At 45.1% G+C, this 25,322-nt stretch overlaps 3 protein-coding genes across 4 annotated transcripts in view; 1 reads left to right on the top strand and 2 right to left on the bottom strand.

The window, feature by feature from the left end:
- Positions 1 to 14,906, top strand: part of LOC138926290 (uncharacterized) — a 60,122-nt gene extending 45,216 nt beyond the window's left edge. For both annotated transcript variants that reach the window (XM_070279954.1, XM_070279950.1), the window contains exon 3: positions 14,640 to 14,906. In XM_070279954.1, coding sequence (XP_070136055.1) covers positions 14,640 to 14,730 — 91 coding nt within the window. In that variant the 3' untranslated portion in view covers positions 14,731 to 14,906. The remainder of the gene's footprint in view (positions 1 to 14,639) is intronic.
- P5CS (Delta[1]-pyrroline-5-carboxylate synthase) lies at positions 912 to 11,268 on the bottom strand. Its single transcript, XM_017247099.3, has 12 exons — positions 11,054 to 11,268; positions 7,634 to 7,798; positions 7,407 to 7,547; positions 7,224 to 7,331; positions 6,981 to 7,148; positions 6,728 to 6,916; positions 6,471 to 6,666; positions 5,415 to 5,656; positions 3,232 to 3,489; positions 2,543 to 2,768; positions 2,204 to 2,482; positions 912 to 1,270 (listed from the first exon to the last, which is right to left on the bottom strand). The coding sequence occupies exons 1-12, from the start codon at positions 11,147 to 11,149 to the stop codon at positions 1,008 to 1,010; spliced, it is 2,331 nt and encodes a 776-aa protein (XP_017102588.1). The 5' UTR covers positions 11,150 to 11,268; the 3' UTR covers positions 912 to 1,007.
- Positions 14,907 to 14,949: 43 nt separating the features above from the next.
- Chs2 (Chitin synthase 2) lies at positions 14,950 to 22,677 on the bottom strand. Its single transcript, XM_070279987.1, has 11 exons — positions 22,594 to 22,677; positions 22,286 to 22,527; positions 22,046 to 22,215; positions 21,177 to 21,303; positions 20,835 to 21,041; positions 20,192 to 20,367; positions 19,450 to 19,998; positions 18,176 to 18,416; positions 16,317 to 17,546; positions 15,155 to 16,252; positions 14,950 to 15,068 (listed from the first exon to the last, which is right to left on the bottom strand). Exons 1-11 carry the CDS (start codon positions 22,635 to 22,637, stop codon positions 14,950 to 14,952), a joined length of 4,203 nt encoding a protein of 1,400 aa, XP_070136088.1. The 5' UTR covers positions 22,638 to 22,677.
- Positions 22,678 to 25,322: the final 2,645 nt, after the last annotated feature.

The following is a 25,322-nucleotide window of genomic DNA, read 5'->3' as shown; positions in this document are numbered from 1 at the left end:
AGTATTACAATTTTTTGTACATCAAGATTTGCCAAGAATTTAAAAAATAAAAATCTAAGAAAAGTAATATTGTGTACTTTTAAGATGGAATGTATTTCTTTTATGTTTAATAATTGTAAAATAAAAAGGTTTTCAGGACTCCTATTGTCTTCAGTTACTGCTGAGTCGCCCCTGGCACAGATTTGACTTGAAGTTTCTGGGGGAAATGGTTCCGAAAAAAGTTTGAGCGTTGACAGGACGAAGCACCTTTGGTGCCAGGACCAGCCCCGGCCACCCAGCAGCTCCTGCGAGTCCTTTTTTCATTTTTCCTATGCGGCCAGCACGCAACGCAAAAACTTTCACCAAAGTGAAGGAGCATGATGGAGGAGAGCTCAGCCAAGAGGGCCGAGAAAGTTGGCACGGTGTGCATAAAAATTAAAATACTTGCCACGCGGTTGCATACCAAGTTCGAGATGCTGCACTTTGGGGAGAGGACCAGAGGTCAAAGGGCAGCGAGCCGCGGCTGAGTTCTGAGGGCAGCGGCTATTCTCAGCTGCACTTCACGTCTCTCGACTAATTTATGATTTGTAATAGAAATGCGCACACATTCATAATACTCGACAAAGATTGAAACTTTAAGCGGAATTCTTTCAGCACTTTTCAGTTTATTTTCCTTTTCCATCTAGCTGCTCCGCGAAACTTTTTAAGCCCAAGACACGGACTGACAGTTTAAACTACACCCCAGACCCAGCACCCGCCCCACGGCTACCTTACTTTATTAATTACACAAGTTGTCTCGCCAAATATTTTTCACTCAAATTAATTTCTCCCATGCAGCTGTCATCCGCGGGGCTGGGCTGTCATCGCCCCGACCATCCCACCCCGATCCCTTTTTAATTACCCTTCGCTCAAAATGCACACACAGAATCACGTAGTGTGAAGAAACGGGGAAATTGTATTTGGTTCAGGGCACTTCGGGGTACTACGACTTACAATAAGTGGGGCTTAGATTAAGGGCAGGCGCTGGGCTAGTCCAGGGGCAGGGTCTCGTGCAACCACGTGCGACCCCCGCCCTCGGCGAAATCGGCGGCGGCGTGGTCCTCCCCGTTCAGTATCCATTTGGTGGTCAGCAAGCCCTCCACGCCCACCGGACCGCGGGCGTGGATGCGGGCGGTTGAGATGCCCACCTCGGCGCCAAGGCCGAACCGGAAGCCGTCCGCGAACCGGGAGCTCGCGTTGTGGAACACACAGGCGCTGTCCACGCTCCCCAGGAACTGCTTGGCCGCCGCATCTGGAAATGGAAAGCGGAGAAGTGTACAAGTTGCCGGATTGTGGATTTGTGGAAAATGCGGGGAAGTGTGCAAATTCAAACACGAGCGGGCAAAAGTGTTGAATAAAATTAATTTCCCAAATGATTTAAATTTGTTGTGGCACGAGGGGGCCAGGAGGTATGTGGGGCAGGAACTGCCCGGCTCCATGCATGCAAAAGTTGCACGCTAAACTTGCCCGACTTGAATTAGGATTCGGGTTTGGTTTTCGGTTGCAAGTTGGAATTGCTGAAGAACTGCATGGTTGCATGGCATTGAGAGCTAAATTGAATTACACGTGGCGGAATGGGACATCCATTCCATTCACGGCACGACACACAAATGCTAGGAGGAACTGGGAGTATTAAATGTTATGCCACGAATAATGCCTGTTTTTTATGCACCAAGAATATAATTTTTTAAGGCAGGGTCGTTGTTGCAAATGCCACTGTACCTTCTAGAATTTAAGCACTTTAAGTTCTTGCAAGGAAATTCTACTAAAGGTGTCACTTGAATTCAAATATAATCATCTGGAAGCCACATTGTGATTAGTTGCCAGTGGTCACGCTACTCCCTGATTAATTACCTCCAAGGTGATAGGGACATCTGGCAAATTAAAGGAAACTATTTTTAATTGAAAACGGTCCTTTTTTGCGTCCCCTGATTGCAGGTGACATTGACCCTTCGCCCTTCCAAGCCCTTTTCAAATCCACTGATTTATGCAATTATCTCGCCCCTCGAACTTTCAGCAATAACCATTATGAGGACTCCCCCTGTGTCACGTTGCAGTTCTCATTACAACCAGAAACCAAAAACCAAATCAATTGGCAGGAGAGCAGATGTAGGGGTGACCCTACCATTTTTCAACTTCGATGGCAGAAATCGAAATTAATTTTCAATTTTCGAGCGTTCGTTACCGTTTTCCGTAACAATGACATCTGTGTGGCCACTGCCGTACGTATGGATGTGATTAATGGCCTCCTCCAGGCTGGGCACAATCTCGATGCAGCACTCGAGGGCTCCGTACTCGTGCTTCAGGCTCTTGGCCGCCGGAGGGCCAAAGGTTAGCTGCTGGTTCAGACGGGGTCCGGCGTAGATTTTGACGCCCTCACGTTTCAGCATATTGCACACGTCGGTGAAGATTTCGCCACTCATCAGATCCTCGTGAATCAGCAGGGTCTCCATGGCGTTGCAGGCTGTAAGCAGGGAAGGACTTGGATCTAGTTGAGGTTCGGCTCAGAGGATTTACGACCTACCCGCCGGATAGTCGCACTTGGCGTCCCGAGCGATGCGCAGGGCCTTCTGCAAGTCCGCGTCCCGGTCGATGTACACGTGGCAGACGCCCTCGGCATGCCCCAGGACGGGGATGTGCAGCGACTGCTGCTGGATGTTGCGGACAAGCTCGGAGGAGCCGCGTGGAATGATCAGGTCGATGTGGTTTTCCATGGACAACAGGTCGCTGATCTCCTCGCGCGTGGAAACCTTGGAAAACAAATAATTTTTTATTAAACTTTAAGAGTAGAGATTAAAGTAATATACAACCAAATTGTAATAAAATTGATGCAATAAATAAAGAAATAAAATTACAATAATTAGCTTGAATTTCGATTCTTTCCAATTTTTTTTCTAAGTATAGAAAACAATTGTATTAATATTGTATTGTAATAATATATGAAAGGTTTCCTGACTATGATTTGAATACAAAATAAATTCATTATTTCACGTGTCATCAAAATAATTTAAATTTAATCAAGGTTTTTAAATTACGAATTATCGCTAAAAAAAAGTTGTAATAAGTTATTTATTAATAGAATTTCTCTTAATAGAGGAACTACCTCTTGGTTTCTGTTTGCGGGACATATCTTTTTGCAATAAAGTCTTTTTCTTTGTGGCTAGACTCTAGCTCGAAATTTTTGTAAAGTGGGTAAAGTGGGTTTGGACTTACCAAGGATACGGCGTGGTCAGCGCCGACGGTGGCCAGTGCCTCCTTGACCAGCTCCATGAGGGCCTTGTTGCTGTGGGCCGCCTCCTTGCCGCCCTTGAGCAGCAGGCCGTTGGCCGAGGCCATCGCCAAAGCGGCCACCTGGGGCAGGGAGTCGGGGCGGGACTCGAAGATAACCAGCAGGACGCCGATGGGGACGGTGACCTGCTTCAGCTCGAGATGATCGGCCAGTCGGGTGCGTCGGAGGACACGACCCACATTCTGTAAAGGAAAACAGGAAAAAGTCCCAGATGAGAGATAAGGAACCGGGTCGAAAGGGATAAAGAATAATAACAGTCGCCAAGTCAATTCACAAGTCAGCATAAATCGCATAACGCATACGCCATGTGGGACAGGGCTATAAAAATAACTCGATATTTATGCGACAGCTCCAGCAGGAAAGGACACTCCGTCCGCCCAGTCCCCCCGTTCGATTCCCTGGCGTCCATTTTGAGGCGTTACATAAATCAAGTCGCTCGTCGCGTCGTAATCTTTATTTATTTTTAATGGGCTGCCGTCCAACGCCCCTGCACTTGGATGTGCCACGCCCCCATATCCTTTAGACATGCCCCTCCTCCACCTCCTGTGAGAAATCTCTAGAAAATTGGCTGCAGATAACATAAAGAGGTTGCGGGCTGGTCCGGAATGGCGTGGCCTGAGCTGGAAGGTTGCTGACAGCCGTTGACTGGCCTTGTTTGCATAAAAAGGACCTCCGGCCAGGCAAAGGACTCCGGCTTGCCCGCTTAACCATTAAACTCTGTTGGGGCTGTGGCTCTGGCAAAATTTGGTTATACGGTCATTATTATTGACTCTGGCATTGTGGAACGTCAAACTTTAAATTATATTTGCAAAGGGCAATTGGATAAGTCGGGAGCAGAGAGTCCCTAGTCCGGATAATGAAATATGTAAGAAATGTGTTACTTTATGAAGGTCCAAGGCGGAAATTGAAGACCCCTTATGGGCCTCCCTCGCTGCGTAGTTTGCATTATCTCGACCCCGGAATCGGGCTATACAGCGGCTCACTAAATAGCCCATTTATTTTGCAATAAAACTTTTTCATATGCCAGACTGTAGGCTGTAAATAGTCGGGGTAATTGAAAACTGAAGCACTGATGGAAAACTACCCAGAAGCCCGGACCCTGACCTGAACTTTTGAGCCCGAAGGTCCGTGGAATTTGTTTGTCGCTCCACAAAAATCACAAAAAAAGAAACTGAGACCAAAACAGAAACACTTTCCGCCATCCGAGCGACAGTTATTGAGTGCGTTATGGTTTTTCTGGATTCCCAGCCAGCTCTGGGAGTGGGTTGGCGTTTTTTATGATTTTTCACTCTGCCGCCATATTGTGTCACAATTTCGCTTGCCATTTTACAATAAACTCATGTCCCCGTCTCGGAGAAAAAAAAGTTTGTTGGGCCACAGAAAAAATAAGCAGCATGGAGGAAAACTTTTTGCGTTTCCGCACAATCACATCCAATAAAACGGTTGGCTTGGAAGGGTGGTGGCCCAGCTCAACCCCTTCCTTCGGCGATATTCGATCAACTCTGTCTGGTGCCGGGACTTGCGTGTCGGGTGCCGGGAGAGGGCAAAGGACGAAGCACCAAGGACGAAGCGGATGTGGAATGCGGGCTAATGTCACTGGCAAGACAGCAAACGAGAGCGCATACAAGGAGCTCGTCTTTTATCTTCCACTTGCTTAGCTGCCTCGCACCCTGTACACCCTGCAGTGGGCATTGCCTTCGGGTGTATCCGACTGGAGGGGTATCTGACTCTCAGACTAGCTGCTTAGGTCACTGGTCAGTCGGGAAAGGACCTTTCGGCTGCTGCAACTGAGTCGCCCTCCCTCGACTGGGGTGTCAATTTTTGTTGAAGTGTAAAATTGCTTGGAGATTTCATAATGCTGTTAAAGCTTTGGAAACTGCACATAGCCTTTGTTGGAGCTCATGAAATGGCCACTTTGCCGGGCCAGACAAATCCCAACGCCGTTCCCTAGACTAACTCAATTTGGGGCTGACTTTTCGACACTGCAACAAATGCAATTTGCCGAACCTTTCAGGAGGTCAGTTGGACGGGTGGGAGCCAAGCTTTCCAAGCTGCCCGGCTGCTGGGCGACCCCTCCGCAAAGTGGCCAGTAATTAAGTTCACTTACCTTGTGACTGTCCTCGGCGATTTGCTTAAGGCCAATGGAGAGGTTCTTCAGCTTGGCGGAGTTGAGGGAGAGCCGCGAGAGCAGCGGCTTGGCCAGCCCGTTCTTCTGGGCCTCGGCCAGGTCTTTGGCGTTGGCGTCAAGGATGAACTTCTCGCGACTCACCAGCAGGTCGGCCAGGGTGTTCACGGCACTGGCCCGCTGGGCGGGGGTCAGAGCCTGCATCTGGCGGCTTCCGGTTCGTGCTGGGGGGCGGTAGAGAAGGTGGATTAGTCGCGTCCAAAACAAGTTACAACTACCTAATTAACATGGCACTTTAGCCAGATGCTGCGAGTTAGTCTCAAAAACAATTAAATTACTTGCAACGCGACTAAAAATAGCAGAAGCACTCCCACGCAGCTTGACTCCTTTTACCCATTTAAGTGATTGATTTAAATTCGATCAGAGAGTTCTTAGAAATTTATAAGCCCATTATAACTACATAGTTAATCAGGCTGTTAGTAAATTAAAATTAGAATATTTTTAAAATATAATAGCGGTCATGGATCAAAGGATTACATTTGGAATGATCAATGGTATGACGCCTAAGTGATCCAACCTAGCCCTAAAGAAAGATACTAGACTAGAGCTTCTTTTAACACCCCTGCCTGAGCCGGGCTAAGCCCAAGCAGATAGCCCGGGATGACCCAGTTTCCCAGCCCAGTCATTTCCCCCGCTTCTTGTTTAGGTGGAACAAGCTGTAATGGCCATTAGTCTGGTGTGGCTACTTGTCATTCGCTGTTAACATCTCGGAACTTTCTCGCCAATGACGAGGAGGAAAAACACAACCTTGGTTGTGGGTATGGAAGGGGATGGTTCTGGGGATGGCTTATAGCTTTGTCCCGGATGATTGGCAATCAATGCGGTTGGACGTGGCTGTAGAGATGACCGTCACCGAAACCGCTAATTATGTTTCGCAGCGAAGACCCCACTGATGCTATCTAAGCCTTTTCCTACTCTACCACTAGCCACATTATTCTCCGTCATTATCCTTTAAGCCACTCCCTGCGGTCCACTCACCGTTCTCGGCCATCACCTCGACCGGCACGGCGTTGGAGCTCTCGGTCGCCTCCGTGAAGAAGGTGCCAACCTTCCGGCCGCCAATTATGGTCTTGATGGCCTTCTCCTGCATGCCGTTGCAGATGACCACGCTGACGCCCCGGTCCAGTGCCCAGGTGGCTGCCTTCACCTTTGAGTCCATGCCGCCGGTGCCCACCTGGGGAAGATAAGTTCGTTAGTTGAAAGGGTCGAGGAGGGAGAAACGAATCGGGGATTGCCTTTGACTTTTTGCCAAACTCGATGCTGTTGCTGTCGTCGCTGGTGTAGGTGTGCATCAGCTTGGCGCCGTCCTCCCAGGGCGGCTTATTGTAGATGCCATCGACATCCGACATGAGGATTAGCAGGTCAGCCTGTACCTCGGCGGCCAGCATGGCCGATAAGCTGTCGTTGTCCTTAATGGGAATGCCCTAGAGGGGAAGGAGGTGGGAGTCAGTGGCTCCGTGTTCACCTGGTCACGTGCATCCCACTTACCCGCCTGGCCCCGCCGGCTGGCTCGTCGTCACGTATGAACATCGGCGGGGAAACGGCGTCGTTGGTATTTATGATGGGCACAATATTCAGGCTAATTAATTCGGAGAGCGTGCAGAAGAGATTGTTGCGTGTCTCCTCGTTGTAGAAGTCCGGCTTGGTCACCAGAACCTGAAACGCAGCCAACACCTCGCTCAAATCTGTGTGTCCCAATTAGGGTAGGTTAGGATTCGGATTTTGGCCCACCTGTGCTATCTTGACGCCGTACTGGGCGAACATGGCGTCGTAGAGCGACATCAGACCCGACTGACCCACCGCAGCCGCCGCTCGCGGTTCCAGAGTGGCGCCGTCGAACTAATTTCGGGAGTGAGAGGTGGTTAGATCATGGGTTTGGGGGCCAAACTTGGTTTTTTCAGCTCAGCTGGGTACCTCCTTGCTGTCCTTGGGGTTGAGGGTCTCCCGCATCGACAGCGACATTAGCAGCTCCTGGGCGAGCTTCTGTTTTCCAAAAGCGACGGCTCCACTGGTCACCATCATCACTTCACGACCCTCCAAGTGACACTCGGCAACCTGTCAAAAAAAGTTAAATATTAAATAAAATCAGTTGCTAGAAGGTATTTGATCTCTGCTTGGTATTATATATCCTTAGCTCTCACCTGCTCCACAATAGAGGCCAGACGGCCAAGGGCCAGTCCATGATTATCCTCCCGGGTGATGACGGCACTGCCCAGCTTGACCACCAGCCTGCGGGCATACTTGAGCTGGCTGCGCTCCGTGAAGGTGGGATGGGCCTTCTCCAGACGCCGTTCGGGGGACACCAGCTGAAATCAGACCGTAAATCGCTAAATCTTATCGCCGTCAATCGAGGAAAACAGAGCAGAGTGAGGTCATAAATTGCGACAGCAGCACTCTAAGCCGCAAAAACAACAAATCGAGGTACTAATGGCCATCCAATTAATTAAACAGTCCCCATCGAATGCACCTAATCAGTTTGTAATCAGTAATCGGTAAAACTATAACATGGTACCCTCTCCCGACCGCCTTATTCCAATTTCTAATAATAATTATGTGTGTTAATTGGTTTTTTAGCCAACGGCGCGTGGGCAATGGGTTTGAGCGTCCAGCGGGGAATGGATAATCAATTCGGGATTATGGCCAATTAAGTGTTGCATTCCGACACCATAAATTATGACCCTATGTGATCCAATTAAAATGCGTAAGCCCTGAATTAAATTGTTTACAACAGCCCGTTCCAGGAATCGAAATAGATCGAAAAGGGCTTCTGAGAATATACAACCATTGTGCCGGACTTGGGTAAAAAAGTTTTCCATTTCCAGGGACGGACGTTGGGGAGACGGCCTTTAATAGGTAACCATAGGAAGCATAAAAAAGTGAGATAAGATTAGCATGTCGGAAAGATAACTGCCAAGAAAGAGCAGAATTTATTTTCCTACCCCAACAGCTGCAGCTTACCAGGCCACCACCTCATCCGTCCATCAATCAAATGGTGTTTTTATTTGCTTTCCTTTCCCTGTCTGGCTGCCATTTTTTTCCCTTTCATTAGGTCGTAGCTCTGATTGCCTTTCAGGCGCAATAACATCAAATCGGGGATTTGATTATTCACATAACTCGCCGCATTTGTCGTGTCAGTTTTTTCCTTTCGAAAAATCAACTCAAATCGAGGCGCAAATATTGTGATTTCGTTACATTCAACTGACAATGGCGATGGCGATGGCAAGTGTCAAGTGCAGCTCAATAAAATCGCTAGGCGGCAATCACAAATGCTCCATTTATTTACTTTGTTTAATTGTTTGGTCGCTCTCGGCCTGTTATCGCAAAGAAACCTTTTATCACTATCGCCAAGAACCCCAAAAACAATGCAATACAAATGTTTTTATGGCTTTTTGTGACACTCACCCACCCGTAAACCCACACCACTTTTTCCCCGGCTCTCGTGGCGTATGCGTGATACGGAATGCAATTAGTGGAAGGTCAGTAGTCGGCCCGAGGCTCAGTCCACCACTCAGATGCTGTCCAATCGATATCGACAGGGTCGTCAGGGTCTCTTCCCCAAAAAGGAGTCGTCTGTTCACCGTCTGTCAGCAATGAAATGCAAAGAAACTGGTCTATTTGCGGAGCAATTAATGCAGTCATTTGTGAGCTGTGGCTCCAATAAACCATGAAAATTACAACCTTCGTGGCTAGCCCATTAGTCGAGGTAAAATTGAGTGTTTTGCTTTCGTTTACTGAAAATGTTTTTCTGCTTTTAGTTAAATCCTTACCAAATTCCTTTCTTTTAGACATTACGCTGAGCTCAATCGAATGCATGACTGTTTGGGCTATGAAATACCCAGTACTAAGTTGTCTGATTGAATGATATTAATTCAAGACAAATTTATGTAACATGTTCTTTATTTGTATATAAGTATTTTTTCAGCGTTATAAGAAGTCTGTATCTATCACATGTCATATCTGTTCTTACATCAGATCTATAAGCATAGGAGTGACACAATTCTGCCATAAACATAGCCTTCTTTCTTGTGATATTGTTACTTTGTAACGTCAAGGCTTTTGTTCCGCCAGGTAGCGGGTATTGTGTTGTCGGTTGCCCTTGCCCTTGCTCCAGCTGGCCCGCATGTTCCGATGTTTTTTAGAACTTGCCTCGCACACGCACAGCTCGAATAAAAAAGTAGTGGGGACGGAGACCAAGACCAAAGGCGCCATAACTGCCAACACGTGTCAAAATGAAGTGAGTCAATGGGGTGGTGAGGAGTGGGTCGGAAGTGTGGCTGGCTGTCGGGTGGTCTGGGGGGTGAAGGGCACAAACGGCCCTGACCTAGGCGAATCGTTTTGAGTGTCAAAGGCTGGGCCCAATGTCGGACATATGCAAATGCAGAGAGAAGGATGGCTGGGGCACAGTCCTCGCTCGAGGGCATCAGGGCAGTTGGGAAAATGATGTTGCATATTTAAAGGGGTTTTAAGTTTATTGTACGGCAGCCCCTTCCCGGAACACAATATTTGCGCTTTTAGAATTTATTTGAACACGTTTTTCGATTGCCGACCCAGCGGGCAGCTGTCAAGCTGCGAAAACATTCTATCAGCCTGTCTGGTTTGCATGTTATTGGAAATCAAGACGAAACTGTATATGATTTACAGCCCGGGCCGGGAGTCCTTCAATCGATTCGCATTCAATTAGCCGGACCCCGTTTTGATGGCCCATTTGCCCAGTTTATGGCTCCGGTTGGGTTCCAGGGTAACCCTTTCAAGCTGTTGTTGTTTATGTATTGGTTATATGTGCTCTAGTCCATTGGCGATAGTGTTTTGTTGCGTCGATTTGTTTGATTAGGCCCAAGTGCCGAGGAAACTTTCCAGCAAGGTATCAGAATCATCAGCAGCTGTTGAAAGGCTTGCGCAATCAAAACAAAGCACTAGACTGGGAAGGGCCCCCACGGAGGCTCATAGCCCTCCTGGCTAGCGGACGAATGTCTCACTGGGTCATGGGACTCAGAAACCCCGAGACAATGGCTTCACGCTCGCACGTCATGCTCCGTCTCGGGGTGCTACAATTTTCCCCTTCGCTGAAATCGACTTTAATCTCCGCTTATCGGTCAACAGTCTGTCGATTTCTTAATTTCAGCAGAGATTGACCGGCGGCGATTTATTTACGAGTATGTGGGCTCATTAGAATGGACTTTTATGAGGTAAAATTAAAAATAAAATAAACTTTTTCCTTGGAAACCCAGAACAGAGAAACTTGGAGGACTCCTCATTCATCTGGTTTTAAATGATTACAACTTTTCTTTCAAAAATTTCAAAATACAGAGAAATAGTCCTTTGAGAACCTAGCCGGAGGGATTCACCAAAAAGAAAACACATCTTCTCTGATCCGGTTCTGTACCGGTTTGGTCGTTGCTCCACTGATTTTGATGACCTGAACACAAAGAACTGAACTGATAATAAATCAAAGGTCCGTTGTCACTATCACACGGCAGACTCGGACTTTGCATCCGAGAACGATTTCATTGAAGTCCCCTGGAATCACTGCACTATTCACTCGTTATATAAACTTCACTCACTGGCTGTCGGGGTCCGTGGGAGCTGACGGCTCGCCAGGCGTTTCTGGAGAAACTGTTGCGCAGGCTCTGGGCCACGCTAAAGCTGTTGCGCAGCATATTCTCGATGGACTTTTTTGAATCCTTGTCGCAGGATGCTATGGGGAGAGTGCGCTGGAGTTCGGGGAACGCGAATAGAACCGCACCGCAAAGCCCGACAAGTTGTACTGAGACTACACAGCGGAGGGCCGCTGGTCTTTGTCGCGATAATGCGGCGCAAACATGTGTAATTGTAAACGCTCATTGCGATTGCGATTAAAATTTGGTGTGATGCGAGTGGCGGCCTCTCGGCAAACCTTATCAGTGAGAGCTTCTGGGGCACTCCGAGCCACCCGTATTGTGACAAACATTCGGGTAGGGAGAGTTCTCCCCTGGCAGAGTGGGTGCTGGCCTTATCAAGTGGGGCAGTCGACGGGAAGAAGAGCTTATCTTACGCTGCTTGTTTGCTGGGCCATTGGGCCGGGCAGTTGATGAGCCATAATATTGTCTTTGTTGCAGTCTATTGTTGCAATAGGACCAAAAAAGTATCCAAGATTCAGGGATAAGAAAAACAAAATTAAGTTTATTTTTTTTTTCGCGTTTTATTCAAAGAATCATATCCATCTAAGTTGGAAAGAATTTTCTTTGTTTTTTATTTGTACGCCTGTAAGTCTATGTAAGCTAAAACATTTACCATTTATTTTTGGTTACTGTTTAATATAATTTTCAAACAATGTCTTTGAAACTGTAACACCATAAAAGACAAAGGTATTTTCAAATATTGTCTCTTTGAATGTAGTAGGACGTCTGGATCGGCATGGGTCATGTCGGTCATGGATAGTCTTGCCCATGTCCACTTGGGCCCATAAAGTTGGCGCCAAGATTGTGGATCTATGCATGTGGATCCCTAAACTTGTGACAGTATTACAGAACAACATTACAGGCTCCTAGCCAAATAATTGTTACATAGATATGGGCCAAATCGGTTTTAAATCGACTGTATTTTTTACTATCCAGATTCTTCTTGTTATACAAAATTAGTTAAGTAAAGAAAATGCAAAATGCAAATGGGTACAATGTTATGTGAGTTTTTAAAAGTTCTCAATTATTTATTGAATAGTTTTTTAATTTATAAGAACAACTCAATTTATATGATCTATTTTATAATCACTATCTTATACCAATTTTAGTTATCATAAACACTACACAAAAATTAATAAATTCCCATAAATAAATAAAAATGTCATAAAAATAAATGTCATGAGTGATTCCTTTATTTATTAATTCTGGTCAAATTGGTTATATTCTTCAATCAACAGAACTGCGATTACGTAATAGATAGGACAGCCCTTAACTACAAAATATCATATCACAAAGAAGTATATCAAAGGCAATCAAGTGACAAGTATTTGCACAAATTCCGAGTGTCAATCTTTCCATACATATGACTTTTCTAGACTCGTTTCTAAATAAACTGTTAACTTTAAAGTTTAAACACTATTAATTATTTGGGTAATAACTATATAATTAAATGGTTAACATAATATACCTTATTTAAATCTACTACGTATGTAAAAGATAAACAAAATTCTAGAGTATGTTAAAATTCTATTAAATGTATGAGGTTTATAAATACATACAAATATACTATTTATTACCATATATATTAGAATAATTAAGAATAATTATTACCATATAGAATAATTAAGATACATGACCTTCTTATAAGACACACTTAGGTAGCTATAGCTTCTCCTCAATCAACAATTAATAAAATATCAAAATTAATTAATAAAATAAATAATCAAACTTAATTATATTTGAAAAAGAATGTTATTTTCCTGTTTTAAATTACTAAGTGTCTTTACATCAGAACTTATATTTAATGCCACCAAATAACAATCGTCATTAGGTTCCCTCGATGCAATCAATCATCGAAAGTCCTCCAATTCAAAGTACCTGGCACTTCAATGAGTTCGAAAATGCAATATTTTCCAGGAAGAATCACTTTTCAAACACCGTTGGCTACGGCAATGGTACCGCTCTTGGCTGGAGTGGCGTAAAAATAATCATAAATAACAGCAGTTGCAAAAATTAATTAACTGCTGAAAATTCCAACTTGTTTATTTGAATGGGCTTTCAAACCCCCTGTCCTTGCCCCTGGCTTCTTGCGCCCGGTGACACACTGAGAATTCCGACGGCTGCATAATCAGCGCATATTGTCATCCAATATCCTGCAGCTTTCATTTAATTATTTTCACAAAGCAGCAAAAATTGAGCGGGGTGAAGACTCGGGAATGACCTGTAAACGGAAAACTTTACAGGGGGGGCTCGATGAGTTGAACATATCCGGCATGGATCCTGGCAACTGGCAAAAACAAGCCATGACAAAAAGCAGGACCGACACCAGGACACTGAATTATTTTCATAATTAAATGACATTAAAAAGTTTTGTTGCCGCTTTGTTGCAGTTTGCAGCTTTCAGTTCCAGTTTCAGGCCATTTTGTCCCGCAGCTGCTCATCCTTTGGCGCAATGTCCTGGATGGCAATGCATAGAAAAGCCATAAAATACAATACCAAATGGCAACAGGCCTTTGGAGAGGCGGGTTACTGGCCAGGGTGGGTATGGTTCGGTATCGGTCTAGTTTGGGCGGGACTGTCCGGGTCAGATAAGTGCACAACCCGGCACAAGTTTTTCAATTGAATTCTGTTCTTGTTTATGGCTGGATTTTGCCAGTTTCCGTTTCACATTGTTTTGTTCGAATGGTGGTCGCAATCCAAGTCAGCAGGTTGCAAGAAGCGAAATGCAAATGCGAAATTTATATGCCTCCAAGGCAGCTAGGAGTGCCACGCACTCGCCAAGTAGGCCACTGCCCGGAAAGTGACCAAGTATTCCTCCCGAAAGTAATCGAATGGGGTGCAAAGGCAAGAACCCACTGGGCTCTGAAATTGTTTTTAGTTTTTGTTATGGCATCATCTGCCTTAATGCACTTTCGGGCTGTGCATATAAGGGTTTTCCCATTGATTGGTAAAGCCAATCTTCTTCTTTACACCTTAACTTTGAATAATATGAGTTTCGTAAAGTTCCGTCTCGCCAAACCCCAAACTAACCACCCATCGAGTCGATACTCTCTGGTTCCTTTATTTTTTGGCCACCCAATTCATTACTTAGCCGTGTTCTTACATACTGAGCTCTCGTCGCTCCCTTTAATCTTCTGCCTCAGCACTTTACAAACTAAAGACAATCCACATCCTGCGGCCACAAGTTCGTCCTGGCTGCTCATTCCCCCTCCCGCTCCCCGAGCAACTCCTAATGTATGCGCTCTGCCAATGTAGGTCCTGCCAGTCCTTGGTGTCCTCATCCTGCCGCCGCTCCCGTTTCTGTCCACCCGTGTCACTTGGCTCACTACTTTTTGCCCAGGCAGTGAAAAATTCACTTACAAAACACTTACGCCGACACCTTGCCACGCCCACGCACCGTCAGGGGCGGCAGGAGCGGCAGCAAACTTGTGCATTGCTGCAGAAACTTCATCAAATCCAAGCTAATCACACTTTGATTTGCATTTTGTAGCGAAGCGGAGCGAGAACTTTGCCGGGCAAAAAGCGCATCGCCACCACGAGCAGCACTTAACTCTAAGCGTTGCCTCGACATTGATGAATGAAGGAGGCACCACCCAACCACCCACTTCCTCCCGCCCACTGCCACGCCCGCATCTGGTAATTATGCTAATGAGATGTCTTCAGTTAGAAGGGAAGTAAACTTGGCTGCCTCTGCCACTTGAATTAAATGCAATTAATTATATTTTTTACGCCATCAAGGTCCTTCCAAAGGATTCGATTATACAATGGCATAAAGATGTACATATATATATATAAGTAGGTCAGCATCTCAGACCACCTCCGGTCTCTGGGAATATGATATGGAATAGCTCTAAGATAAGGAGTTGGATACGCTGCAGATTCTCTTGGTAATACTTGGAGGAAAAGGGACGCTCCCGGACTAAAAACCGGTTTCCTCATAGCCATCATTGTCGTAGGATTCGAAGCCATTGGGTTTAGAAAATGGGCAACAGCAAAAGATCCTACATCTTCTCTTCTCCGGGCTCTCTAACATCGGCGGGCGAGTTCCCGCCATGGGCGTGGGAGTTCCTCCCGGCGTGGCCGCCGCCTTTGCCTTGGATCGGCGCTGCTGGAAGAGCATCTGCGACTTTCGATTCAGAAGCACGTTCTTCAAAGTCAGATCATCTTCGCCCAAAAAGCGACGCTTAAAGTTTAAGACCAAGTCGCTGTTGTCGCTCTGGGACCTATTGGGGTTCTCGGTGAGTCGGCAAATAGTTTGGCGGCGATGTGAGCCATCCCGATACTCCCCAGATCCCTCCCTCCCATTCGGCAACACCTCGTCGTAGTGGGGCTCATCCTCGTCATCCTCTTCGAAGAGTCTCTTGGGACGTTGCAGCCTGCGAACTATATTCACAGCACTGCCCTTCAACTCGTGGGCGGCGTCCTCGTCCGTGAACTGTCCATTAGACCGGAACCAGTCTACGTGGGTGGTAGCCAGCAGCTGACACAACGTTGCAAAGCGGTGGAAGAACATGGCTATGAACTGAATGATGAGGATCAGGCCAAAGAATATCACGAAGCAGAGTCCGATGGGGTCCAGCTCCTTATACTCTCGGTAAATGTCCAGCTGAAGGTTCTCCCTGTTAAAAGTAATAAAATCCCTCGGATCAATGGGCCAGTTCAAGTGTAGGAACTCCTTCTTCAACTGCAGTAGGAACACAATTAGGACGAAAATCGCGTTCACCATCACGAAGGCGAAGGCAATCATGTTTCTCAGCTCCTTCAGACCATCGTCCATCAGCTGTTTTTGCTCCCGACTTAGCTCCAGAGGCTTCAGGTACTCCTTAATCACATCCTTCCAGAATTTGTTCTCCTTTATCGGTATTTCCCCCAGCTCTGAATTTACAAGCAGTGGATCATTCAGCCAACCATGTGGATAGTTTTTAGCTCCATTGGACGTCTCCTGGCCGTCGTCCTTTATTGTGGGTGCTTCGCGGGTGCCCCAGGAAACGTCGTTCATGTTGAAGACCGAGTAAATCATCAGCAACATATACATGGAGGGAATGGTGATGTAGTAGATGACGCCGCAGAGAAGGGCCCAGAACTCCTGAGGATGCATAAAGCCTAAAATAGTGTAACAGTAGGTTTAAAATTTAACCGACCCATTTCAAAATGCACCACTCCTTACCTGCAATTGTTATCTGCACAGCCACCAAAAGGAAGAAGAGCGACGCTGGTGCCAATGGACCATCCTCCAGCATCTGGACAATGATACCAATGAGGACCGCCATCATCACCAGACAGTAGATGGAACTGATCACGAACGCTATAAGCAGCTGGTACTTCTGCTTTAGGTAGACGCATGACAAAATGAAGAGTAGTAGGGGAAAGAAGTTCCACAGAAATGCGGTCCAGATGTTGATGGTGAATACGGCCACTAGGGCGCCCACCATCATAAGGAAAATGGTGCCCGGGCCCAGGACCGTTCCGATCATCAGCATGCCCTGGTACCACACATACATCGTGGAGATGGAGTTGTTCTTCTGTACGACCGTTTTGGCATCGGCGAGGATGTCGAAGATGTTGGCAATGGTGGAGGGCACCCAACGGCGTCGCTGGTTGTAGAACTCGTTGAAACTCTCCGGAGCGTGGGTGTAGGCATCCGAGGCGGCGCAGTACTCCACCCGGGAGCCCGCCTTCAGCAGCAGGGTGCAAAGCCAGCGGTCCTCGCCCTGATCGTACTGCACCATTTTCATGGCCTCCGAACTGATCATCGTGTAGCGCTTCATGACGCTGTTTTCCATGAGGGCGCTGGCACGGAACAAGCTGAAGCACCCGGGGCTGCAGAGCACGCAGCCGATGACGTGCTCCGTGGCCTTCTGCAGCCAGTGGCCGATGGCGTACTCGAACCGCTGGTACCACACCATCGGTCCCCTCCCCACTGGGTGGATCCGCCCGCAGGCGGCTCCCAGTTCCTCCACCGCCTTCATCCGGTCGATCAGCAAGTGGACGGCCCTGGGCTGGAAGTCGATATCTCCGTCCAGTGCCAGGATAAACGTGTTCTCTGCAATCACCACCTTCCGACGCGGATGCAGATGCACCGTATCCATGATCCGATAACCAAGCAAATAGTACATGTACATCACCTGAGACCAGCGCTTCTTGTGTCGAATTTGGTCCTTGTTTTTCAGGTGGGCCACCATCTTGGTGCGGCCCGGAAGAGTCCAAACCAACCGACCACCGTACGGTGTATCAATCTTCAGAGGAGGTTTAATCCTTATGTTTACGCCATACACCTCAAAGGCCGCCTTGTCTATGGTGTTGATGAGGGTCTTCACATAGTCGTTCATCGGGGGATTACGCTTGTTTTCACATTTTTGAGGGTCTAGTATAAAGGCATCGTCGAAGAAGATATTAGCTGTGGAAAGAAAGTTGTAAGGGTATCAAAAAAAAAATCCGAACAGCGATTAGCCTGTAAAACCATATCCTAGAATAGACATTCACTAAAAGAATAAAAATAGGGAAGAACTTCTTGTACTCTATAAGTACAGGGTATAAAAATAACTTCAAAACATTAATTAAATTAGTAATGAGTCTTGACTTTGCCATAAATAAATTTGTTAAAGAAGCTATTAGAAATAATATGGTTTAACATAATTGAAATGAAATAAATTCTGCATTTTTAGTTCTGCTGGAAACTAAGTATCAGTCAAGCACTGGGTATCTTATAGTCGCTTCGCAGCATTATCTGCTCGTATGCATGAGCGGGGGAGGAATTAGTGAGATCGTAAAGCTGTCGCAGGCAGTTGCCAATGCTTGGCTTAGTGCCATTTTGGCAAGCGCGGAAATGAAGTCGCCAAAAGTTATAAATAGAGCTGGAAACAGCATCTCGGGCCTGCATAAATTTCCACTTTGACACATTTTATATGTGCAATGCAAATGCGGAGCTACTGAGTACTGCGGACGACAGCGGCAAACACGGCGACTGAAACTGAAACTGCAGCCACATCCGCATTTGCATCCAAGTATTTTGGCCCATTTACATACTTTCCAATTCATAGTACTCGTCTTCCGCCTTGAGATATTCCTTCGCCAGGCGGCGGGCACATTGATCCTCATCCAGGCGCAAAATCGACTTGAGAAACTCCATCATCTCGTCCTCGGTCTCGTGCCACATGGTGGCGCACACAATCAACTGTGGCACCTTGTCCTCCTCCCGGACTTCCGAGTTGGCCGTGATGCGTTCCGTCTGAGCCGGCTTGGGGTCGATCGGGGCGGGGGGCTCGCTCTGTCGAGTGGAAAAGATTGAAACAGAAGGGATGCAACTGGGTTTAGTTTAAGCTCCGAATAATTGCAGTGGATATCAAGTGTTGTGCGGAAAATGAAATGCAGTACTTGCGAGGAATGCTTGGATGATGGGGGATTCCGTTTCTATCTCCACGGCATGGAGTTGTAATAAATAAAATATTCTGTGACATTTAGTTTAAATTGGGGCCTATTTAATATTCTTCATCACTTATGATATGTACATTTCAAATATTATTAAAAGTTGGGGAGATGTAATGTTCCCAAGTGAACCTCTAATTTACATTTCGCGGAACTTTTGTGCCCTTTGCTAACCTCATAATTTGGAATGCTTCATAGTAGACATGTTTGTACTCTTAACGGTTATAAGCATACTATCCTAAAGTTATTAAAAAATAAAAGGGAAAGTACCATACCCGGTACTCTTCTCTTTATATATTGCCCCTTTAAATATTTTGTCATTCATTTAACTCATTATGCATTTAAAGAACACTTTTTTGTAGGAGTACCTCATTTCAGGACTTGGAATTACTAACTAAGTGTGCCTTCCTTCCTAATGACATGGACACATTACGAATGCACATAATTCGCCAAGCCCTAATTTATGCCTTTAAAATCAACTCATATGCCCTGATTTTAATTACTTTAATGTCTTTATGGCGCGTAGGCCCCAAAAACATGCGAGTAGAGCTGAAGCACTTTTAATTAAGTTTACACCCACCGAAAACCCTAGCATCCCATCCATCCACCCTATGTCCCTTTGGCCTCCACGCAAATGGGAATGGGAAACGCAAACATTTCCTGAACTTTGCAGTTTCCCCGTCATTTAACTTAATTACATTGCCTGACATTTGAAGTGCACATCAGTAGTGTGAGCAGCTCCGGAATAGTCGAAAAGTCCTCGAAATAGATGAATGAAGGCGGGGTGATTCGGGGGATTGGCGAAAGGAAGAAAGTCGGTGGGATGATTGATGCCAGGCAGGCGCCTGATTACAATAATTCATTATCACGCTCACCTTGATGGCCAGATACTCCTCGCTCCAGTCGACAATGCGGCGGTTCATCATCGAGCACTGGTCCACCAGTAGGCCGCAGTACCAGGGGCACACATAGAGCTTCTCGGTGGGGGCGTTCTTGTCGTTGCGCGGCTGCCAGATGTGCAGGCAGGTCCACACCTGGGCCAGCCACCACAGTGGCCACAGCCACAGAGCCCACTCCAGGCACGCATGGCCCAGTTCTTCCAGATTCCCGCCTAGCGCCCTCAGCCCGAGGTAGTCCGGCAGGAGACCGTGCAAGGCACAAGAGTCCGAGGCCCTCAGCTGGGCCAGAAAGGTGGCCAGGCAGACGGTAACGGGTCCAGCCAGGGTGAGAGGCAGGGCACAGCTGAACACCTGGATCTTGATTTTGCAGGCGAACTTGCCGAACACGTGGCAGAGGTACGCCGCCCCCACCTGGGCCGCCAACGCATAGACCATGGCATTTGGGTTAGATTGCATTGAACTCCTGACTGATGAGTTGGCCTGATGGGTTGAGTTGAGTGCACTGGAATTCCCGCCGTTGGTTTGCTGCAAAAACACAGCAAGAAAAGTGTTCAATAACAGGGAAGAGATACATATAATAAGAGATTAAAATATAAAAATCAATCATTTTCGAGATCTTTAATATATCAGATAGGATACAGCCAGCTTATCCTTTTACTCTAAACTACTAAAGAAAACTCTATTTTTTCGAGTACACATTGATTTGAGATGAGCCTACCACTAGGGTAATGAAGTGGGGCCTCCAGGCATCCAAAAACAGGGAAAAGTACGAAAAGAAGTCCTGACCATGCAGCAGAAAGCCCACGCCTGCAAAAACCACCACCTTCAGGGGTGCCAGGTAGAGGTAGGTGTGGTAGCGGGATCGCGTGCAGCGGATGGTGCGGATGATGTTGGCTGGAAAATGCAGTGAAAAAAGACATCACAAACTACATACGAAACATCAAAGAAACTTCAAGCTTCAACAAAATCATTTAAATTACGTGACTTTGTCAATACACTATCTGACAGACTCAACCTCAGGCAAATAATGCATCACGGGTAAGCTAAGATATGATTAGCTGGCAGATAAGATATGATTAACAAAGGCAGTTGTTTATATTTTATCTTTGTCATCTTTATTTAATTTATCTATTAATTTTTAGAAAAAACAAAAGATTCGAAACTAAACAAGAAAAAGTATTGATTGATAAAAATATCAACAGATTGATAAAAAAAAGCCCTGAGTTCATAGTCATAATTAAATATTTTTCTTTACTTTGCTGGCATTTATAGAACAAGTGCTTGAACAGGTTTATTGTTTAAGAAATGTGAAGTGCCCAATTGTTTATTTTTTGTTGCAGTTAATGGAGCCACACACTTACCGATGGCCTCGTGCGGGTTGGCGAAGTTCTCCCACCAGCGGAACGATACGAGCACCAGCGGCAGGACCAGCAGCTTCACCTCAAGCTTGTCGCTCAGCGCGGGCCACACCAGGAAGACACTTCCCTGGACAATCAGGGCAAGGATGGAGAGGATCAATACCAGGTTGTTGCCCGAAATCCAGCGTAGCCGCATCCCCGTCAGCAAATCTGAAACGCCAAACAAAGGGGCAATCAATTAAATTGTTGTCAATCGACTCCCAGACACCGATAACAGTTCCAAGTGGAGGGGGTGTCGTCTCAGCTGTCAGAAGTGCTGGTGTACTTGTGGGTGTTGTTACTCACTGAGCAGGGCGGGCACGAAGCAGACACAGCAGCCCAACATTGCTCCCCGCGTCACATCCAGGGCAGGGAGCACGGTAAAGGTGAGCAGTGCCAGTCCAACGACGTGCAGGAGTTCGAAGAGCGTGACCTGATTAGCGGGACTTATCAATCAATCTATTTCTGGATTAGTTAGTCTCCGTTCGCGGATTCCTGGAAGCCAAAGCTACCTCATTTGTCGCATAAGGAAACTTATCACAACACAAAGTAACTAGGTGTAAATTATTATGAACCAAAGACATGTTTTTCCATAACATAAATCAACCAAAAATAAGGATTTTGTTTTGTAATCCATTGAAAGTCCAAACCTTCTAACACTTTAAGGTTAAGGCATTTGTCATTGCCTATTTACTCTTTAAATTTACTCAATATCTTGTATATTTTACTAAACATGTCTAAAGAACCTTCAGAAAATTTCTGAAAGTAAAATTCTAATCGTTTGCCCATCAATTTAATCTATTTTTTCGTTGTATATAACTTGATAAATAATTTAAAATAAATAAAAAAAAGCGATAAACGAAAGCTTTCTTTTCAATGACAAAAACGCAATATATAAAAAAACCTCACATTTTTAACCTGCAGAGAGTTTTCTTTCTGCTTAAAAACGAATTCCAGAATATATTTTATTAGGAGTTCTTATAAAAAAAGGATGGTAAGATTATTCTTCATTCCTTTTTTTAATAAATTTAACTCATTTGGTTGTTACGAGCCTAATTGACAACATAGATCACTTGAAGAGCTATCTGCCTAAACAACAATTAAGTGAATGGGTAACATCTAACGTGATGTTTGATGAAAATTTCTCCGTCGACAATAGATTGGATATTACTCACCAGTGCGACCTCCCGCTGGGTGGGACGGCGCTCCCGCTTGAACATACAGATCCGAAGGGCTCGTAGAAAGGTAAAGAGCTCGGGGGCGGCGAAGGCAAAGACCAGGGCCCAGACCCAGGCTATTTGATCCAAACGGTTCCGGGCGGCAATCACCTCTCCGGTCAGGAGAACTTTAAAGACAAAGGAGGAACACTCCCAATGGCTAATCACTAATCCAATATTGACTTGACATTGACTCACGATACTTGGTGCAAACCTGCACCCGCGGCCCGCTTCCGCTCGTATTTCCAACCATGTAGAGATAAACCAGGTTAGCCGCCACACTTGTTGCCAGAATAACCGCAAAGACCAGGAGGTAGACGAATAGCTTGAACAGTTTCAGGAAAAACTGCAACTTCTTCCAGTCGGCATCCGAGCCACTTGCCCTTTTGGAGGGCGGGTCCTGGAAGGAATCCCATAACGCCGGCTGATCGAGAAGCTTCCTGGAACAGAGACGGAAGTGCATTGGTTATCGAAAACGTCACCGGTCGGATTAGGCCCAAACACACCGATGGCGGATATAGTAATCTCCGGTCTCATAGTCACCACTCATGTTGTCTCTTCGGGAACTGAATGGGAACTGATTGGCACTCGACTCTCCGACAATCGTCCGATCGATAGATCGTAGATAAGGTGGTTCTTCGGGGCGATATCATCGCTGAGAGGTATGAGCAACCCGCCCACCTTTATATGAAACCGACCTCTATTGAATATAATAACAGTAATTACCATTACAATTACCATTACCATCAAATCAAATCATTGGCGAAGCAATTGCCATTTATGAAAAATAGACACGACCAATCGCAGAAAAGAGAGTTCTTTACTAAAAAGAATAGGTTTCAAATCACCTAGGCGAAGTACAGGAAAGGTGCGGTTTGCACATCAATACCTCAGCGATTCAAGTGTTTCTTTGTGTCGCACGGAAGTCTGTTTCTGAAAAAGATGTCAAGTACCTTTAATAAAATACATACATACAAACAAAACAAGAAAAAAGTAATGAAAGCTCACCATTTTTATTGGTAAAACATATAACTAATTTTTTAAGTAAGACATACTTGTATAACTAGTTGACATAACCTTCTATCTTCAAAACAAGAAAGGGCGGCTATAGTCGAGTTTCCCGACTATATTATACCCGGTATTCATCTCTTCCAACCACAATTTTACTAGACTTAAAAGTTTTAACTTTAACAGTAATGTATTCTCCGCAAAAACAATAACAACAGCTATGGCAAAACAATAACAACAAACCTACGGCCATTCTACCGATTCAGTGAGGAAGCAGACTAAATAGTCTATAACTCCTCTAAAAATTATTCGATTTGGATGCTTTTTGATTTGTAGGTGTAGTTAAGCCATTGGAACAGTTTGAGCACTAAAACATTTCCCAAAAACATTAACAAACTGGTGCTAACATCGATTGCTGATCTTTCTGATCTTGCTGATCACTAAATTGATCTGCGCGGATATCATCCGATTCCAAGTTATAACTCTGATAGTTCTATCTTTTATAGCCTTCGAAATCCACGCGTTTAAAATTTTAGCCCGTTGGTATCCAAAAATCGGCCGACTTGGGTGAAATTAACTATATTAACTATAGAACTATAGGAAAGTTTTTCGAAAAACCTTCCTGAACCGGCACTACAAAAATTTTCGATTTGTTTTCGAACATTTTTCGAACTAAAAATGCATGGGTATTTTAGGAGTCTCCATGGCAATTTCTATAGCTCTATCTCATTGATCTCTGAGATCCACGCGTCTATACGGACGGGCGGACAGACGGACATGGATCGATTCTATATCGATTCGGCTGTTGATGCTGATCCAGTATATATGGTATGTATAGGGTATGTATATGTATAAGGTATATATGTAACCTTCACACGACTACAATATACCCTTGTACTCTACGAGTACGGGTATAAATACCATATCATTTTTTATGGTCAATTCCTCCGCCATTAGATGTTCTTCCCCATGTCAAAAGAGACTCGCCGAAAAATTGGGAAACTGGTTTCCCTCTACAATGCATCTCAATATTTACCATTTTGCCCTGGAATTAGAACGCACAAAGGACGAAAAGCTCAGAACAAAATTTTTGATGTAACGGACCATATAGTGGCACCCTGGCACCATCGAAGAGTTCTGCACAACCAATGGGCGAATTGCACCAAAAAAAGCCTTTCATTATAGCCAAAAATCAAACTGCATGATTGAAATCATGCCTTTCGAAGGAACACCTGAGTTTGAACGAAAATGAGTCCAAATGATCAATTGCGATTCAATCAAGTCAATGACCCAAAAAATAAGTCCTGGCTCATATGGAATTGCCCCCATATCATGGAACCGCCCGCCTAATCGCCAGATATGAATGTAATAGAAAACCTATGGAACAATTTTGAACCAAAAAGTCAGAAAACGCCAGATTAGAAATTAAGCCGAACTGAAGGACGCTTAAGAGGATGAACGCATAAGAGGGTAAAATAACCCAAGATGTTACCAAAAAATTGGTGGATTGAATCCCAAAACGACTTAAAATGTTCATTGGAAATAAAGGGGACCCCCCTTATACACCAAATATGAATTTTGTTGAATTTTTATATATAATTTATTTGCAAAGTATGATAAGCAAAATCGTTGAAATAAGCTGCGACGTTACTTTTACTTCTAATTGTCTTTAAATACAAGTATTAAATGTACATAATCTTTGAAAATAAATATAAATTGAAAAGTAAAACTAAATATCTCGAATCGTTTTGAAACGTCTCGTAGTTCATGAGATATGTAAATGAGCTTCGAGTTTTTTTTTTTTTTCGCGGTCCTTCAGAATTGGAAATGGCTTGTGCATCAATAAGAGCATCCGCTAGCATATTCATCATAAAGCTTAGAGGCCCAGACGACCGAGGGGCGCTCGAGAAACGAATAATTAGTAAATATTAAGCTAGTTTTAAATTATAAAGCTAGGAGGAGTTAGTAAGGAAATTTAAAATTCTATACTTTAAATTTGAAGGGCAGGAGAGAGATTTTATAGAGTAGACCATTGTAGTTCGAACATAAGACCCTAAAAGGGTCGTGCTGTGCATATCTCGAACTACAATGGGTAAGGAATAGAGGACTAAAGTTTCTAGTCCTTCTATTAGGAATGTTAAAATTTAAGCGTCCCCATTAATTAGGTTATGCAGAAAAACTACACCGAGCATTTTCCTACGATTTGTTAAGCTAGTTAAGTTTATTA

Source organism: Drosophila bipectinata, chromosome 3L, assembly GCF_030179905.1.
Source record: "Drosophila bipectinata strain 14024-0381.07 chromosome 3L, DbipHiC1v2, whole genome shotgun sequence".
Lineage (NCBI taxonomy): Eukaryota > Metazoa > Arthropoda > Insecta > Diptera > Drosophilidae > Drosophila > Drosophila bipectinata.
Note: the sequence above shows the minus strand (reverse complement) of the source record. Positions and strands in the feature narration are given on the sequence as shown.